Source organism: Lepus europaeus, chromosome 22, assembly GCF_033115175.1.
Source record: "Lepus europaeus isolate LE1 chromosome 22, mLepTim1.pri, whole genome shotgun sequence".
Taxonomy (NCBI): Eukaryota; Metazoa; Chordata; class Mammalia; order Lagomorpha; family Leporidae; genus Lepus; species Lepus europaeus.
The window spans coordinates 1,845,458-1,863,426 of record NC_084848.1 but is presented as its reverse complement, the minus strand read 5'-3'; the positions used below and the strand labels follow the sequence as shown (position 1 = coordinate 1,863,426).

The 17,969-nt window shown below is 60.6% G+C and overlaps 1 protein-coding gene across 6 annotated transcripts in view; it reads right to left on the bottom strand.

Annotated features, from left to right (window-relative positions):
• Window positions 1-381: 381 nt before the first annotated feature.
• The window catches only part of CDC42BPB (CDC42 binding protein kinase beta), a 99,998-nt gene continuing 82,410 nt past the window's right edge, over window positions 382-17,969 (bottom strand). The window contains exons 22-37 of one of the 6 annotated variants that reach the window (XM_062181144.1): window positions 16,798-16,893; window positions 16,570-16,647; window positions 15,455-15,560; window positions 14,847-14,983; window positions 14,309-14,448; window positions 12,894-12,975; window positions 11,612-11,828; window positions 11,433-11,495; window positions 10,204-10,800; window positions 8,111-8,208; window positions 7,943-8,027; window positions 7,687-7,804; window positions 7,481-7,577; window positions 7,084-7,189; window positions 6,909-6,979; window positions 382-1,269 (exon numbers count right to left, since the gene is read on the bottom strand). In XM_062181144.1, coding sequence (XP_062037128.1) covers window positions 1,033-1,269; window positions 6,909-6,979; window positions 7,084-7,189; window positions 7,481-7,577; window positions 7,687-7,804; window positions 7,943-8,027; window positions 8,111-8,208; window positions 10,204-10,800; window positions 11,433-11,495; window positions 11,612-11,828; window positions 12,894-12,975; window positions 14,309-14,448; window positions 14,847-14,983; window positions 15,455-15,560; window positions 16,570-16,647; window positions 16,798-16,893 — 2,328 coding nt within the window. In that variant the 3' untranslated portion in view covers window positions 382-1,032. Of the gene's footprint in view, window positions 1,270-3,100; window positions 3,317-6,908; window positions 6,980-7,083; window positions 7,190-7,459; window positions 7,578-7,686; window positions 7,805-7,940; window positions 8,028-8,110; window positions 8,209-10,203; window positions 10,801-11,432; window positions 11,496-11,611; window positions 11,829-12,893; window positions 12,976-14,308; window positions 14,449-14,846; window positions 14,984-15,454; window positions 15,561-16,569; window positions 16,648-16,797; window positions 16,894-17,969 lie in introns of those variants that run through there. The other 5 variants (XM_062181143.1, XR_009864793.1, XM_062181145.1 and 2 more) reach the window with 5 other exon arrangements.

Here is a 17,969-nt window from a genome sequence, read left to right as displayed (position 1 = left end):
TATGAAAGGCATTTTTGGGGTGACCCATCTGCTAGTTTTTCCTCAGATGACCACAACAGCTGTGGCTGGGCCAGGCTGGAGCCAGGAGCCAGGAGCTTTGTCCTGGTCTCCCCTGGGAGGCGGGGGTGCAGTAGTGGAGCCACCAGCTCTGTTGTCTCAGGTGCATTAGCAGGGACTAACAGGATCCAGGCGTCCCACGCACGTCCCACGTTACTCCTCCACCACCCTGGCCACTGCTAGCCCAGGCTAAACTTTCATTTCCCCAAGGGGGGACTCCTATGTGCTGGGTTGCTGTGGAGTTACTGTAAATCGCAAAACCATTCATTTGAGGGTTTTCCCCCATCTTTGCCAAAATGCCATAGGAAAAAGTTGCAAATAGGCTTTGTCCGATTTTTAATTTTTTAAAATTTATTTGAAAGGCAGAATTTGAGCTTCCATCCACTGGTTCATGCCCCAAATGTCTGCAATGGCCGGAGCTGAGCCAGGCCAAAGCCAGGAGCTTCATCCACATCTCCCATGTGGGTGTAGAGGCCCAAACACTTGGGCCGTCTTCCTCTGCTTTTCCCAGGTGCACCAGCAGGGAGCTGGCTCGGAAGAGGAGCAGCTGGGGGTGGAACCGGCGCCCACATGGGAAGCCGGCGCTGCAGGCAGAGGCTTTACCCGCTGCGCCACAGCGCCGGCCCCTTAGTTTCTCTAAATGAAAAAGCGGAGTCAACGTAAGCAGAGGAAAGAACCCAGAACTATACATGCTCCTTCTTCACATGTATACATGTAACCTTCACGTTTGCCTTCTCTTTTAAATTTTTTATTCTGTTTATTTGAAAAGCAGACAGATCTCCCAGCCAGCGCTTCATCCCCCAGACGCCCACAACAGCCCGACGCTGGCCAGGCTGAAGCCAGGGCTAAATCCAGGTCTCCCAAACGCGAGGCGAGGGCCCAGAATGCAAGTCAGCAGCTGCCGCCCCCAGCAGGCAGACCAGCCGAGCTGGGGCCCGACCCGGGCTGACAGCGGTCCGCGACCCTCGGGGGCTCTCAGAAGTGCCTTTCCCTCGGACTACGAAGGGCGGTGGTGAGAAGGGCCTTCTCTGTGTGACCGAGAGTCCTGGCGCCCAGTCGGTCGGTCTCCTGAGGAAGAGAAGGTCCCGTAGTACTTGTCTGGGTTTTCAGGGCTGGGCCCATGGTTGGCTTCCTGGTCTTCGTGGTCCACGTCTGTGGCGCTCGCCGTGGTGTGTGGTGGTCAGCGTCTCGTGGTGAACTACTGCGTGCGTCCTACAGCAGGCAAGGCTGTGTTGTCAGGTGTCGCTGGCCCCTCACCACCGCGCACTGGGCACTCGCTGATGCCCGCGAGCTGTAGCTGCGCTGCCTCGCCTGCGCGGGGTCAGTGCTGCTCCCACCACTCAGGGACTGTTCTCTGCCCCCTCAAAGGCCGGGCGGCCCCTGGAAGGGCAGCTGTGGGAGTAAGCGGGCTCACAGGAGCTCCTGGGCAGAGCTTTGGCAGCGGATGCTCCTAGATTTTGCCATGTTCCTTCTGGGCTAGGATCATGGAGCCTGACTGAGGTGGCCTCGGCCCAGGGTATAGGACTGCTGGCCAGCATGGGCTGTGGAGGCAGAAACTGCGTTCCCATGGGGGGACCACGTGCTTCAGCCGTGGCCCCGGCCAGCACTCCTGCTTCCGTGCACCCCTGTGGCGGTGCCGCTGTCCTCTTAGGAAGCGCTGGTTAGCCGGAGCCTTCCGTGAGTGGCAGATCTCAGGCTACCTCGGCCCATCAGGCCAGAGCCCCACCCCCACCCCTTGGCTCCTCTCCGTGCACTCTGGCCTGCCCATCCATGAGGCTGCTGAGGGGGCAGGAGTGCGTGGGACAGTCCCCCTGCCCTGACCCGCGGCGTCTCTCACTGATCCCTGCCTGAGTCTCTAGTGGGACTTGGAGGCCTGGCAGAAGCAGCTGGCCAGTCAGCCCTGGCAGGTGTCCCCCTGGACACCCCCAACCTGGGTCTCAGCAGGTGGAAGCTCCAGTTATGGGAACCAGCTCCTGCCCCAGGGCTGCGAGTGACTTTGTGTGTGGCTTCTGACCTCGGTGTACGTGAGCGAGGACAGCTTGGGCAGGCAAGCTGGCTTCTGGGAAGGAATTCCAGGAGCCCGGACACGGGGCACAGCCTCGGCACAGGAGACCACTGAGAACTTTAAAACTGCCGTCTCTGCTTTATTGACAGGTAAATTGTTCAAAAATGTTCTCACGGTTCAATAATTACAAAGACTCAGACTTACATTAAAAAATTAAAAACCAGAACCCCCAGCAGGTGCCCGCCCCAGCAGAAGGCCCAGGAGGAGCGGGCAGCCACAGCACTCAGCACCGCCCCCAGACGTGGAGGGCGGGAGCACAGGCTGTGTCTGCTGCCAGTCACAAGCCTTTAAAGAGACAGGGCCACACACTTGATCACTCGACACTGGCTACAGGAAGCAGCGCAATTAATGTGCGCATGGGTGCTGCCACGCCCAGGCTGGGGCCGGAAGCAGGAGTGTGTCTGGCGGTGGATGCTATGGGGCTCAGGGTGCCATGCGGGGTGGGGCAGGTGTCCCCAGGCCTCCCCTCGGCCCAGCAGGGTGCAGACAGAGGACCCAGTGACGTCAGCAGGTGCTGGTGCTACCTCGTGGTTGTGACCCAGCAGGAGCTAGCATGCAGGGAAGCCATGTCCCTGGTCCCAGGCCTCGCCATAACCAGGCGGTCAGCAAGGACATCCACAGCTGACTATGCAATGACCACATGAGGAAAAAGGCCAGATTAACCTGCATCCGCCCCCCCCCCCCCATCTTCAAACTCCTAGTGACTGGGTGACCCTCCCCGCTACTCTGCCGCGGTGTTAGGGAGGCCGTCCAGGAGCGAGCTGCCGGATCAGCGCCTCCTGAGGCGACCTCGGCTCTGTGTGCCTTTTGGGAGGGTGTGGGAGGGAGAGGTGTGTGGTCCTTCATGTGCAAACGAACAGTGTCACCTCACAGCTGTGCCGAAAAGGATCTGGTCTGCTGCCATGAACAACACAGCATAAAACTGACCACTGTGACATAAAGGTCTCCGCCATCTCCGTGTCTACATTTCCGTGACCACCGGAGGGTCCGCTCAGTCTTGGCACTGACGCTGGGGGCCGTCCGGACTCCCGGCCCCGTGGCAGTGGTGGAGGGCTGGCGGCCTTAGGCATCGCAAGGCGGCTGCTCCAGGCCTGCGGGGGGGAGCTGGCTCCTGTGGGGGGAGTTGGGGCTGGGCGGGCCACTGGGGTTGGAGCTGTTTGACGGGGTTGAGTGTTTGGTGGAATCCGAGTCGGGCTGTAAACAAGAGGGGACACGTGAGAGCCGCCTGCCCATCTAGGTGCTGCACTGTCTCTTCCTCCCCAAGCGAGCTGCTCACGTGGAGGAAATGAGACGGCCACACACAGCCATCAAGTCCACAGTCAGAGTCCGGACACACGACAGACAGCACTCCTGAGAAGCCCACGGCCCCATCCTCGCTCAGGAACAACACAAGGACACTGCTCTCCCCAGTCTGGCCAGAGCAACCGGGCCAACAGGGAGGAAACCTCAACACACACAGAAAACACCCATCTGCCAAAGCCTGCTCGAGCCAGCAGTGCAGCTTCAAGGTCACCACAGAGCAGCAGTGAACAGCCTGAAAAGGAACTGTCTACAATGTCCAGAAGAGTAACATCCAGGAATGGACGTGCCCAAGGAGGCCAGAGACAGCCGCAACACGAGGAGGGCGAGCGTGCTCGCAGGCTGGGGTCACAGGGAGCTCGGAGCAGCCCCCAGTACTGAGAGATGAGGGAGCCTGTGTCTAGAAGGGCCCTGTCCAGACGCGTGTGCCTGCAGGCAGCTGACTTTCAGCAGAGGGCTAGCATCATCCATTGGAGAGAGCAGACTTTTAAACACATGGTGCTAGACGTCCACACACAGACCGAAGCTGGAATCCTACCTCATGCCACATACAAACATGAACTCGACATGCATCAGTGGGCTACATATAGAAGCTTAAGCACCTAAACTGGTAGATGAAAACCTTTGAGGGGCCAGCGCTGTGGCCAGCATCCCATATGGGCGCCGGTTCTAGTCCCAGCTGCTCCACTTCCAATCCAGCTCTTTGCTATGGCCTGGGAAAGCAGTGAAAGATGGCCCAAGTGCTTGGGTCCCTGCACCCACGTGGGAGACCCGGAAGAAGCTCTAGGCTCCTGGCTTCGGATCGGCCTAGCTCCAGCCGTTGCGGCCAATGGGGCAGTGAACCACCAGAGGGAAGAGCTCTCTCTCCACCACTGTCTCTGCCTCTCTGTAACCCTGCCTTTTATTTTTATTTATTTATTTATTTATTTATTTTTGACAGGCAGAGTGGACAGTGAGAGAGAGACAGGGAGAAAGGTCTTCCTTTGCCGTTGGTTCACCCTCCAATGGCCACCACGGCCGGCACCCCACGCTGATCCGATGGCAGGAGCCAGGTGCTTCTCCTGGTCTCCCATGCGGGTGCAGGGCCCAAGCACTTGGGCCATCCTCCACTGCACTCCCGGGCCACAGCAGAGAGCTGGCCTGGAAGAGGGGCAACCGGGACAGGATCCGGCGCCCCGACCGGGACTAGAACCCGGTGTGCCGGTGCCACAGGTGGAGGATTAGCCTAGTGAGCTGCGGCGCTGGCCTAACTCTGCCTTTTAAATAAATAAAAGTTCCAGGCTCCTGGCTTCAGACTGGCCCAGCCGGGTACCACTGCACACCCACAGGGCAGCCACTAAGAAAGGAGAGAAGTGCCAGGGAGGGTATGGAGGAGCTGCACTCCGCCTGCCGCAGGGGAAGTGCATACACACAGGGGACACAGGTGCCCAGACACACGTTCCCGAGGACCCGAGGTGGGGTCAGCCCAAAAGTCTACCTGTGGGAGAACGGAAAAACTCATCCATACACAGAGAGGAGTGATGTCCTGACACACGTCACTATGTGGTGCTCGTCCAGAGGAAGACGCCAGACACAAAGGCCAGGCACCCCAGTGTGTGACAGAGCAGAAGGTCAGTGGTGGTGTGGGGGCTGGGGACGGAGGAAGAAGGTGCTTATGGGTGGGGCTTCTACTCTGGAGCAATGGAGCTGTGCTCGGTGCTAAGGAGGTGGCCACCTGTGTCATGTGCGTGTCCCCCCAGTTTGAGAGGAGCACACGCGGTCAGGGCGGAGCATACACAACCCAGCGCCCTGACGAGGACTCAGCCTGTGACACAGCCTGATTCATGACAAAGTAAAACACAGCAGGGGTGGCCACAGAAAGATGGCTGACCTCCCGGAGTGAAGTGGACGCGTGACTGGGGGGGGGTCGTGGTGAGGACTCTGCCGCCGTGGCTCTAGGCTGGACGTTAGGCCCGGGAATGTGCTGGCCCCACGCTGGGACAATGTCTTCCCTAATCTCAGCAGAGGGGGCGTGGGAAAGCTGGGGTGCTGGGGCAGAGGCATGGGGGCCTCTCACTGTTGAGGTAAAAGAACCTGCTTTTCAGAAATGGGCAACAAAAAGGCTGGCCAGATCAGACTGGAGACGGGACCGCCGTGCACACAGGGTCCTTGCTGGGACTCTGGGCAGGCAGGCGCCCCCTCAGGCACACACAGGCACCGTCAGCTCGTAGGTCACTTCTAGCCGGTTCTCCCCCAACACAGGGCTAACACGGGTTACGGCACCTGTGTGTTGTTCATGCCACTCATTTTCATTGAAAAGGCAGACAGCGCAACAGAGGGGTAGAGGTCGTCCATCTACTGGCATTTCCCAGATGCCTGCACCAGGCCGAAGCCAAGAGCCAGAGCAGTCTCCCATGTTGGTGGCAGTGACCCAAGCACCTGAGCCACCCTCTGCAGCCTCCCAGGGTGTGCCTCAGCGGGAAGCTGGAGCGGCAGGAGAGCAGCCAGGACTCCAGGATGGGATGAGCGTCCCAGCCGTGACGTGACCTCTGCACCACACATCTGCAGCTCCTCTGGAGGTCTGACAACAGCGTTCAGAGAGGCCTGCGGAACCTCCCACCACAGAGCTCGGGGCTGCATAAACAGCCCTGACCACAGCTCGCAAGACAGCAGAGAAAGAAAGGCGCGGGCCCCCTTGCCCAGCCCGCACTGAGCACAATGGCTGCGGCGGCACGAGTCCTGGCGCCCTGGCTTAAGCCCTGCTAGGGCACCTGGACGGGGGGGGGGGGGGGCCTGCCTGGCACACATCTGGCTGCTGAGCACATCTAGGGAGTGGACCAGGAGCTCACTGGCTCCGTCTCTCCCTCCCGTCACTCTGCCTTTCCAATGAATGTCTAACTAAACAATTCATAATCCAGAGTGCAAGGAAATCCACGACTCCCTGCATGAACGGGTACGAGGGTCGCTGAGTAAAGTGTGAAGGAGGCATCTGGCGGTGCACTGGGAGCAGCACCACACGCGTGCTCCAGGACAGAAGAGGAGTCCAGGAAAGCTCTCGAAGAGTCTACAGGAGCATTCGTCTTCGCTGAAAAGGAGAATCTAGACTGCACAGAAAGTACAGATTTCTGCGTGACCAAGCACGGGGAGATCAGCGCCAGCGAGCGGCACCTGCAGCCGACGCCGCTCAGACTCCCGACTCTGGGCGAGGCCACGGCTCAGCAGCACCAGACAGGCAAGGGTGTGACACACAGCGGCCCTGCTGCCACCTGCAGAGCGGGCTCTCACACCCTCTGCTGGGCAATTCGTAGCCCACTCGCCTGCATCTCACACCCCCCCCACATAGGGGAAACTGAGGCACAGAGCAGTGAGGCCTCGGTGGGCATGAGGCGTTGGCGCCCATCGCCTGCTGCCCAGTGCTTCCTCCTTTCTTCCCACCCTCACCCTCAGCCCCAGGACCCAGGGGCTGCTGGGAGGGCCAAGCACCGTGGCCATGGCACATGCGCCTTACCTCTCGGTCGAAGTCCTGGTCAGGGTCGGACATGCTTCTCAGAGGCCCTGTCACCCCGGACTCCGACCCCCCTAGGAGACACAGGCAGCGCTCGTCTTAGGGGGTCACCATCAAAGCTGAACTCAGAACCTGGCTCCCCACTCCAGATGCAGCCTGTGTGGCGGCCCCTCCCTACCTGACGAGGGCCATGAGACGTAGGGCTTGTTCCTAGACGGAGGCTGCCGGGACAGGCCGGCAGGAGCAGGGCCAGGCTTTTCCTCCTGGGCAGTGGGCACAGCACTCTGGGGAGAGAACGGCTCATGAGATGGGCCAGGGGGCCAGGTGCAGGCAGCCCGAGTCATGATGAGCGAAACAGGGCCGAGGGTGGCAAAAACCAAAGCAGCCCAAGTGAAATCCTATAGAAAACAGTGCTGACGTAATGAAGGACAATGTGTGTGCACGCTGACAGCTGTCTCCTTAGAGGACAGCACTAAAGACACAGATGAGGGCATTCTGGTGGGGACAAGGTTGCATGGACACCCTGGGTGAGGGCTGTGTCCCCGGGCACGCACCAGAGGCAGGTCCATGAGCACCTGCCTGCCGTCGCCGGGGCCCATGTGTGCCACGTGGTTGAAGTTGGTTGGGTTGGAGATCATTTTGGATCTCAATTCTGGATCTCTGAGCATCTCTCTGGGGAAAAGAAGATCATTTTGAGATTTGTGACTATGCAAAAACCCTCAACTCCAGCCTACCTGCTCCCAGGGGAGAGGAGGCCAGGCCAGCGGGGTGCCACTCTCACCGCCGCTGCTGCAGCCGCTCCTCCTCTGGGACCTTGAAGACAAAGCGCCTTTTGCTTCTGGTTCGAAGCATCTGCTTCCTGCTGTTGTCGGAGGTGTCGGGCACATTGAGCGTCGCACCTGCAGGAGGGACACAGGCCCTGCAGCCACCACCACAGCCTTGATGCAGGACAGGTGGGCGAGGGGAGCAGCCGGCAGACAGCTGGGACCAGTCCATCTGAAAGGTCTCCCTCCTGCTCCCTGCAGAGCAAGGCCTACCCGCGAACTTGCTCTTGAAGTAGATCAGGCGTGGGGGCTCACAGCCGAGGAGGTTGAGGGAGCCATCGGAGTTCAGTGGTCTTATCTGCACAGGGAACCAGACAAGGTTGGGACACAGGTGGCAGGGCCCCGCCTGCCCACACCCAGGAGGGCACCCGGAGGCCTTACCCTCCGCAGGCCGATGGTCTGCACCCACTCCATGGTGCGCACGTCAAAGACGTCGACGCCATACTCGCTGTACACCGTGACGTGGGAAGGGCTGCAACCTGACCAGATGGAGCAAGGCGAGGTGAGCGGCTGGCAGGCTCCAGGCCTCACCTGCCTCCCTCCTGAGCCGGCCTGGAGCTGGGCAGGGTGCCCCCGAGGCGCACCTTCAAACCCTTCTGCCCTGGCCCAGGGTTCAGACAGTGTCCTGCGGCTGAGCCCGTGTGAAATTCCGAGGCGGCTGACTGCCCTGCTGGGAAGCTGACCCCTCCCTCAGACGCAGGGACCAGGCTCCTGGGAAGGCACCCAAAGCCCCACAGTGGACTACAGCTCAGCCCCGTGCGCCCCTTGTAGCTGCAAGCAGGTCCTGGGGGAATGTTCTAGGCCCCTCTCGGCGTCCCGTGTGCGGTCTGAACAAACACGACAAGGACACTTCCCCTTCCGAGCTGCAGCACTGCCGTCTTCCTCTTCCCAGGCCTCTGCAGCCAGCCTCCTACGTCGATTCCAATCAGGCTGTGCGACCAGCCTCCCCCCACGCCACCCCCCTTTAATAAACAAGAAAACAAAACCGGTTTTGGTAGATAGAAAGGAGATGCTTAACTGGTTACCAGACCGCCTCAGAAGTGACATTTCATAGACAAGCCCGTGAGGCCCTCTCTGAGCACCCACGGAAAACTGACCCCGGGCTCACTCTGCCGACAGAGCAATCCACTCACAGCCAGAGAAAAACCTCGACTACAGTTACAAGCGGGACGTGGCTGTGGAGCAGCCGAGACCAGTTACAGAAGCTCTGGGGCAAGGTGCGCCGGTCAGCACCTGCCCGGAGACGGACGCATTTGACCGGAGTTCCTGGGCTTGAGCCCCAGCCCTGCTCCTGGTTTCAGCTTCCTGCTAGCGGGCACCCTGGGGGCAGCAGTGAGGGCCCAAGTGTTTGGGACCCCGCCCCCGACGTGGAGACCAGACTGGCTCCAGGCCCTGGCTCTGACCTGGCCCAGCCCTGGCCGTTGTGGCCATGAGGAGAGTGAACTGGCAGATGGGAGACCTCTCTCATCTCTCTACTCCTATTCAGATAAATAAAAGTAAACAAACGGACTTGGCATCTACTGTGCTCAGGGCGGGGGCGAAAAGACCCTCAGCAGTGGAGGGCACAAGAACATCTGGTGTCCGTCTGGGTCGCTAGGGCCCTGCTGGCTTCTCGGCCCTCAGCCTTCTGTGCAGGGGAAGGACCCTGCTCCCACGAAGGCCAGCATCCTGTACTGGCTGCCATGATGGGGTGTGGTCCCTCTCCTGCCTGCGCTGCACACTGGGGCTGCCAGCTCACTCACAGGCTGGGTGTCAGTCCCAGTCCCCGGGGACACTGCCGGCTTGGCAAGGCCAGCAGCAGACAGACCCAAGCATTTCACTTCAGGTAATTCAGGAAAGGTGAACACCCACCTGACCCCAGCCACCTTCCCTGCCCCACAGCCCCACAGACGTTGCCCACTGTGGCCTTCTGCCCGCCTGATGTGGTGACGCAGGCCCCTCTGAATTCACCAGTGCAAGCCTGGGGCTTAAGGCTTCAGCGTGGAGCCCAGACCCCAGGTGGTGCTGGCTTTTAGCTTCCCAGACGGATCAGGGCTCTGGCTTCTGCTGGGCGTCCCCGTCCACAGAGGAGTCTGGAACTAAGCACACTAAGTGACGGCACCGATTTCCAGATGCTTGACCGAGAGGCACTGGGCTGGAACCCAGACCCCAGACTTGAACTGGCCACCGGACACCTTGAGCTGTTTCTATGCTGGGCCAAGAACGCCAGGTGCCTTCTCCTTCCACCAACAGGTGCTGAGCAGCAGGAACTGCTCAAGAGGGGAGGCCCTGGGTGCCCACCACGCCCACCCACGCCACGTGGACACATGCTGTCTATACACGCTGCACGGTGGGGCCCAGGGAGCCCACCGCTCCTGACACTTCCGCAGCGACAACTAAGGGAACTGGAAGACAAGTACAGCAAAATAGAACACAGCCGACTGTCGAGGTGAAAAGCAGCAGCAGGGGTATGGCAACAGAAAACATATACATACTACAGGCGACAGGAGCCGCAGGCCACATGAGCTCCTGCATGCGTGACCTCCGGCCTTGTGGGTCCACGTACAGTCCCATGTGGCTGAAGCAAAGCAGGTACTCCTCACTTTTGAGCTCCACAGCACAAAGGGCATCAAAAGACTGTTGTGAGAGGAACGTAAGCGAGGGGTCATTGGGATTTACCAGGTTGAGAGACTGCCCGTCTCCCTGGATGCTCAACAGAGAGAACCCAGAAGGGTAGCCAACACACAGCCTGTCCTTGAACACGGCCATCCACTGCACATGTCCGGGGGCCGCGAGCTCACTGAACTTTCTGTGGAAGGGCTTAGTCCTCTGGATCTCATAGCAGAGGACGAGCCGCTTCACGGCCACAAAGAGGCAGGTCGCAGAGCTCCTCTTCAGGGTGGCCGTGGCTATGAGCTGGCAGCCTTTGGTTTCCGGGAGCTTGATGTCAAAGCTGCCTTCTGCTCCATCCAGGGAGGACCACGGGTAGAGGTGCACGTGGTGGCTGCGGCCACACAGGAGGACGACCATCTTCTCTTTGGGAGCAAGCTCGATCTGGTGCACTTTCTTACAGTCAGCGGCGCGGACGATCACTGGGGTGGGGACAGGAGCGTGAGCCCCGCGGGGTGGCCCTGGGCTCTGACAGACACGTGAGCGCCCCGATTCCACCGGCCTCTGCCCAGCCCTCTCACACCCCCAACATACCAGGGCCCTGCTGGAAGCTCCCACCCCAGCCTGGAGACCGCCTGCTGCCCGGAGCCTGGGGGTGGAGCCTGAGCTTGTTCCAGCTCACCCTCAAACCAGAGCGTGTGGGGAACAAGGGTGGGATGCGGCCTCACTGTTCCCACACTCACCACACGTGCACTCCACACTAGGAGAGCCAGGCCTAAAGGACAAAGCCACCCTGGGCCAGCCACGGCTCACCCTCGTTCCCCGGTCTGATCCCTTGGGGTGCTTCTAGGGCCCACTCTGGTCCCGACAGGTCAGCTTCTGACCCTGGGCTGTGTAGCAGTCTGCCGTGATTGTCACAATGGGATGCCAAGGGGCAGCATTTCGGAGAGTCCCAGAGCACAGGAACCAGCCAGACGTACCCCAGGAGGCACTCCCTGACCCCACCCGTCCGTCCTCTCCTTGTGGACATCAACTGTGGGCTGGCCACTGAAGGCCTTTCCCTGTGTGACACGGGGACATGCACCCGGCCGTGGCCTCGCTGGGCCGCACTCACCGTCTCGGGTGACCTCAATGACGTACAGTCCCTCTTCCAGGCCAACTGCTATCCGGTCTCCATCTGCCGGGGATAGGAAGATGACAAAGATGCACGGAGGAGCTTGTCGACGAGTTCAAGGGCAGCACCTCGGAGACCCCCCTGCCCAACACCTGGCTGGATGCGTGCTGGGGACCTACCCACGATGGCCGCCGCCAGCACAGCCTTGATGAGCGGCAGCGAGCTGTCGTAGGCTTCCTGCGGGACGTGTACCACCTGGTTCCTCAGCCGGTTTTTATGGAGGATGGACTGCAGTCCTTCTAGAATCCCCACCCACTTCCTCTTCTCGTTCTCGTTCTCTGTCAGAATGAGCAGGGAGCTGGTCTTGGAAGGCGTACCTAAGAGAGAGGCCGTCACCTTCACGGTGGGAGACAGACAAGAACAGAGAGCAGCTGTCAAACCAAGCAGAGCCCAGGCTTGGTCCCAGGGCCCCTCTGCGCTGGGCCAGGTGGACAGCACAGCGCCCGCATGTGGTGGCTCCCAGGGCAGTCAACAGGAGGGCGGAACACGACCACCTCTGCACACCCCTTCCTGCTCAAGGTTGCAGTTAATTCTGCTCTTGCCAAACTCAGGCTTTCTTGACTAATTATAATTAAAAAGTAGATTATCAGAACGTGTGCCGGGAGAACAGGATCCAAGAGACCCCCCACCCCCGCCCTGGACGCCTGGAAGGCTTCAGTCCCACAAGGCGCCCATGACTGCAGCATGAGGACAGCCCTTTAACAGCGATGTGACTGGGCAGGGAGTGGTTCTGGTGTGTCTAGAACAGTGCCCAGCAGAGGCCCGGGGTGTCTGGTGTGTCTAGAACAGTGCCCAGCAGAGGCCCGGGGTGTCTGGTGTGTCTAGAACAGTGCCCAGCAGAGGCCCGGGGTGTCTGGTGTGTCTAGAACAGTGCCCAGCAGAGGCCCGGGGTGTCTGGTGTGTCTAGAACAGTGCCCAGCAGAGGCCCGGGGTGTCTGGTGTGTCTAGAACAGTGCCCAGCAGAGGCCCGGGGTGTCTGGTGTGTCTAGAACAGTGCCCAGCAGAGGCCCGGGGTGGCTGGTGTGTCTAGAACAGTGCCCAGCAGAGCCTGGGATGTCTTCTTCAGCTCCTGGGAGCTCCCTGGCACACAGACTCCAGCAATGGAAACACCACGAAACAAGGTCTGCGTGTGTCTCCGGCCCTTTCCTATCTCGGGCGACTGGTGCTAGGCAAAGGACATGAAGTGGGACAGTCACGGCTGACCACCAAGAAGCTGCTCTTGGTGCTGATAGACCTAGGCCACGTGGACACGAGCTCCAAAGGTCGGGTGAAGAGCAGGCTGTGGAGCCGGGCAGGCGTAGGCTGGCAGCCGGACTGTGGGGGAGGCAGGCACCCAGACTCCCTGTATTTTAACCATGGGATTTTCTTTTAGCGACTGGAGAAACAATCAGACAGTCCTACCCTGAATATACACGGGACGTCTCGGCGCGTGGCGTGGATGACATCTGAGGCCAGGACTGAGCTCACGGAAAACTCTTCGTCTCTGACAAGAAAAAAACTATTTAGAGCCCCGTGCAGATGGGCATGGCCTGGCCCCACCCTTTGCCAGCATGGTGCCTGCCAGGAAGGGCACGTCCACCCCCAAGGGCAGCCCCTCTGCAGCCCAGGGCTCCGGCAAAGGCACCAATATCTTGGAGGGGTGGGCACTCCCATGCCGGTGTTACACTATAATGTGCCCAAGTCCCACAGCAAAGTGTGGCCTGCACTTACCACAGGTCAACCCTGGGCTCTGTGTCTGTCACAGAGCAGGCTCTGCCCCAGACGGCGCTACACTTGAGCCCATGCCAGGCCAGGGCCACAGAAGCGGACAGCGTCACTTTGCGGCTGACGCGCCATTGGCTCTTGCAGTCCTGGGGGATGCCTGCCTGGCACTCCTGCTCCCAAGAAAATGCTGGAAACTGGGTCTCTGGGCCAGGCCATGTGGCACTGGGCTGACGACACAAAGTGGCCCTCACGTACGGACGGCCTGTGTGTACTGTGTGCAGCGCGTCCCTCACGTACGGACGGCCTGTGTGTACTGTGTGCAGCGCGTCCCTCACGTACGGACGGCCTGTGTGTACTGTGTGCAGCGCGTCCTTCACGTATGGACTGCCTGTGTGAACTGTGTGTAGTGTGTCTCCAGTAACTGGCTTGACCTTCAGCCCAGCCCTCTGCGTGGGCAGTGGGGTCCCTGCCGGTGTCACAGACACTGTCTGAGGACAGAGACGCGGGTGCAGGGCCACTCTCGCACGGGTCTGACGCTCAGCCCTGGCGCCAGGCTTCCGGCACAGGCTGTGCCTCTGCCAAGTTCCTGCTGTTCCTGGGCACAGATCGCACGCTAAATGTCGTCTATCTGGCAATTTTTTCCTAGTTTATTTATTTTTCATTTATTTGAAAGGCAGAGAAACAGAGAGATCTTCCATCCTCTGGCTCACTCTCCCAACGCCTGCAATAACTGGGGTGGGCTAGGTTGAAGCCAGGAGCCAGGGCGTCCATCTGGGTCCCCCACAAGCTGTCTCGAAGGTGCGCATTAGCAGAGCCTAGATAAAAACCCAAGGTGGGACTTGATCCCAGGCACTCCCGATACGGGACGTGGGTGTCCCAGACGCAGACAACACCCACCCCAGCAATCTTTCCAATGCACAAACAGCCAAAGCAGTGACGCTCACAGCCTCTCAGTAGTAACTAAACCTGTCCCGTGTTTGGGCTCCACAGTAATTAAGGAGGTGAAGGTGTCGATGAGGTTGAGGGTCACCAAGCAACCAACTCTCCATAACAGCTGCCGACATCTAGTGGGATCCCAGCCAGAGCCCAGGCCAGCACCCCGACACACACACCTGAGGTCCAGGACCTGGCTGGCGATGACCCCGGGCTGGGTGGACTTCCCCTCAGGCAGGTCGTACAGGAAGAGCTTGCAGTCACACACCACCGCGTACGCCCGCTGCCAGCCCTTCTTCACCCCGCTGGGCTTTGGGACCTAGAGACGCACAGCGACCACGCTCCGCTGGGCCAGGGCAGCGGCAGTGGAGGCCGCAGGGCCCAGCTCACCGCCTGCCTCTGGCTGCTGCGCACGTCCCGGCGGCTAGGGCTGTATCTGGGGAAGGCTCCGTGTGTCGAGTCCACCAGCAGCTGGGTCACAGTGGACAGGAGCCTTGCAGTCCTCCCACCCCACCTGACCCTGGACACCTGACCAGCCGGGGGGGAGGGGCACCCAGTGGGTTCCGGTCCTCAGGACTCCCTGCCTCCCAGGAGCACCCCAGGTCACCTGGCACAGGCACCGGCTTCAAGAGCAGTGGGGTGGTCCTCAGCCACTACCCCGGGACACTGAGGACTGAGTGGAAGGGGCCACCAACTGGAAGGCTGCAGCCCTCTTACCTTGACGTAGCCCTTGTAGGCTGTTCCTATGCCCCTCTGTACGTCCACGCCAAGAGGCCTCTTGGACTGCTCGGGAGGGATGGGGCACACCTGGGGGGCGCTGTCTCTGCAGGAGACGTGGCACGCAAAGGAACACACTGGGAAGGACAGAAAGACACATGTGACCCTTGGGACGTGCCCAGGGCAGCGTCACCACAACCCCAGAAGCCCAGCGATCTGGTGCTGCATGGACGTCCACCTGGCTTATAGGAAGGCCATCCCACACAGGCAGATCCCCAGTCTCCCAGGCCTGCCGTGTGTATAGACCAGGGTCCTGGCAAGCAACCCAGTGCTTACGAGTTGAAAGGAAAATGCTCCTGCTATCACACGGAGAACCAAGAAAACCACGAAGGCGGCTTCTGCACAGCCCAGGGGTGGCCGCAGGCTGACCCTCACCACCACTGCCTCGGGCCAGCCCCCCGTGTACAGCCTCACCCACAGGGCTGCAGGCCAGCGCACCTGGCCAGTCCCCAGCAGAGGGGAAGCGACGGTGCTCGGCCCTGGACTGTGTAAACCCCGTCTCTTCCCTGCTGCTCCAGGCCGGCGGGGAGGCGAGGCCGGACACTCACCCTCGCAGGCGTAGCCCTGGCGAATGAGCCCGACCATCAGGGAGGTGCAGTGGCTGCATTGTGTGGGGCTGGAGAAGGACTTGATGCTGAACTGGTGGGCCTTGGGCTGGGGAAGAGGCCAAGAACAGAGGTGAGCACGGCTGAGCAGCACACGGTCCCCTGAGGCCTCGCCACATGAGCCTGGAACCTCCTAGGGCGTGTAGGCCAGAACACATCCACCTTTGCTCGCTTCAGAGACACAGGTGGGCTGAGCCGCGGCCCTGGGAGGCGGGGCTGACTCTGGCATAAGCTCCCCAAGACAGACTACGCTGGGGCCAGCTGCCCTCCGAGCAGCCCTGCACGGAAGTGCTCCCAACAGGAAAAGCTTGGCAGGCCCCAGCACCGCAATCCACGGACCAGAGACCAACACAGGGCAGGGCGTGAGTCCCACAATGCAATCAGCGTGACACAGGTGTGAGATCGCTGGGAAGAAGCGAGGAGTGGGCGACCTAACACCCAGGGAGGGGCACGGGTAGTGGCTGGGCCGGTCACAGCTGTGCCGTGCAACACCCCAGCAGAGCCTGGGTATCGAATAGGTTCACAAAACGTAGGACGAACCTCTCGATGTGGTCCCTGACTCTTGAAGGCTCTTAAGTCCAAAAGCCAAAGGCCAGTTCATCTTAAATGAACCTCACTTGTTCCTCAGCGGGAACCAGGCAGACGTCAGGGCCACACCAACAGCGGCATCAGAGAGCCCTTGCCACGTGGGCTCGGAGTCAGTCAGGAGGGCTGGGCACACCTCCTTGTCACCACTGTGAACTGAGCGCTCTGTGCTGTCTACACCAAACACAAAGGGGGCCACGGAACGCAAGGCCATGACACAGAATCAGGGAGGCCTGCCCGTGCCAACTGCAGGGCCAAAATGACAAGGCTCAGAACCGTGGAGCGACACCCTCAGCATGAGCACAGGCTGTGTGGATGGCTGGGGAGGTGTGGTGACGCCAACACAGGCTCCCAGGCCGCCACCGACCCAGACCAGCTTGGCACAGGGCGCGAGATCCTACTGTATCCAGAACACTCTGTCTTCTTCACATCGGTTATTTTCTGATCTTTCTGAATGACGCACGAGGCCCTACCTTTGGTCCAGCCAGGGCGAGGGCCGGCGTGGTGGGCAGCGGCACGGCAGGCAGCCTTTGTGGCGGTCGCGCCAGGTCCTAGGAGACAGGCAGGAGGTGAGCGTGTGCACCTCGGCGTAGGACTCCCCTCTCTACAACGGGCTGCTAGCAACATTTGTGCTGAAGGGCGAGGCTCCCGCTGCAGGCTGGGGGACAGGGTCTTTGCTCCCCAAGGCAGCACCACCTTACCTCCTGCTGCTCGGTGCTGGTGGCCACAGAGGGCGAGGGTGAGGGCGAGGGCTCTGGCTTTGCAGCCTGCGCTTCCTGCTCACTGGCTGAGCTGCTCTGCAAAACAAAGGCGCACACGGTCCCGTGCAGTCCACACCTGCTCCACTCCCCGGGAGCCCGAGTCCCAGGCCCGCACCCTACCCCCAGCTCTCCTGCCCTGGGCACGCCCACGCAGGGGAGCCAGCACTGGGGCACGTGACCTGATTCTTCCGTGATTTTACCTCAACCTGGCAGTGTGAGGACGAAGGAGAGGCTCACCTGGGCAGAACCCCCTGAAGCTCTCGTGCCTCATGGCCATGTTTTGTGTTGTTGCCACAAATTAATTATTGTTTACTACGCATTCCTGAGAATAAACTTTCCTCATCAAGCCAACTGTGTTTACTCTGGTGGGCGGGGCGGCTGTGCTTCGGGACCCACAACAGAACCCCCAGTGAGCCGCAGCTGATCCCCACTTCCCATCAGCTGTGGGGCGGGCAGCCAGAGAAGGAGCACAGGAGACACGCCCACAGCTGTGCACTGAGTGCAACAACTCGTAAACAAATCACGCGGGAAAGGCTTGCTCAGTTATTGTCAAAGCTAAAATATGTAAGCAAATGTGCCCCGCAGATAAGGCTCGTTAGATGAGCTCAGGTCTGCATGTGCAGACGAAGGAGCAGAGCATCAAGTATGCAATCTTAGCCACGGGAAAGTCCCACTGGTTCCAGTCACTCGGTGAGTTAACTGAAAGGACCAGTTGTGGAAGAGCAGGGGTAACAAGCTGTCTGCCAACAGGGGAGGGAGTGGGGGAGGCGCCACGGCAGTCACGCACTTCTCCCAGAAGGCTGGCAGAAGTCAGGGACGAGGAGGAGAGACAGGAGGAACAAAGCAGTCACGGGCCACGCGGCGCCCTGGCACACAGACACCGGCGCGGCCTCGGCCTCAAGCCCTGTTCCGGCTGACCGGGCCACGTGGAGCAGACCCAGAGCTGGCCCCACCTGCCCCCGGGATCAGGGGCAGGAAGGAGGGGCGGGCCACGACGGCCACGCTCTCCTCACCCAGGGCCACTCGGTGCTGTCACGAGCTCTGGGCCTCTGCTACCTGTGCTCACTTCCTGCAGGCACAGGGAAGGCGGCCAGCTCTGCAGCCAGGGGTTC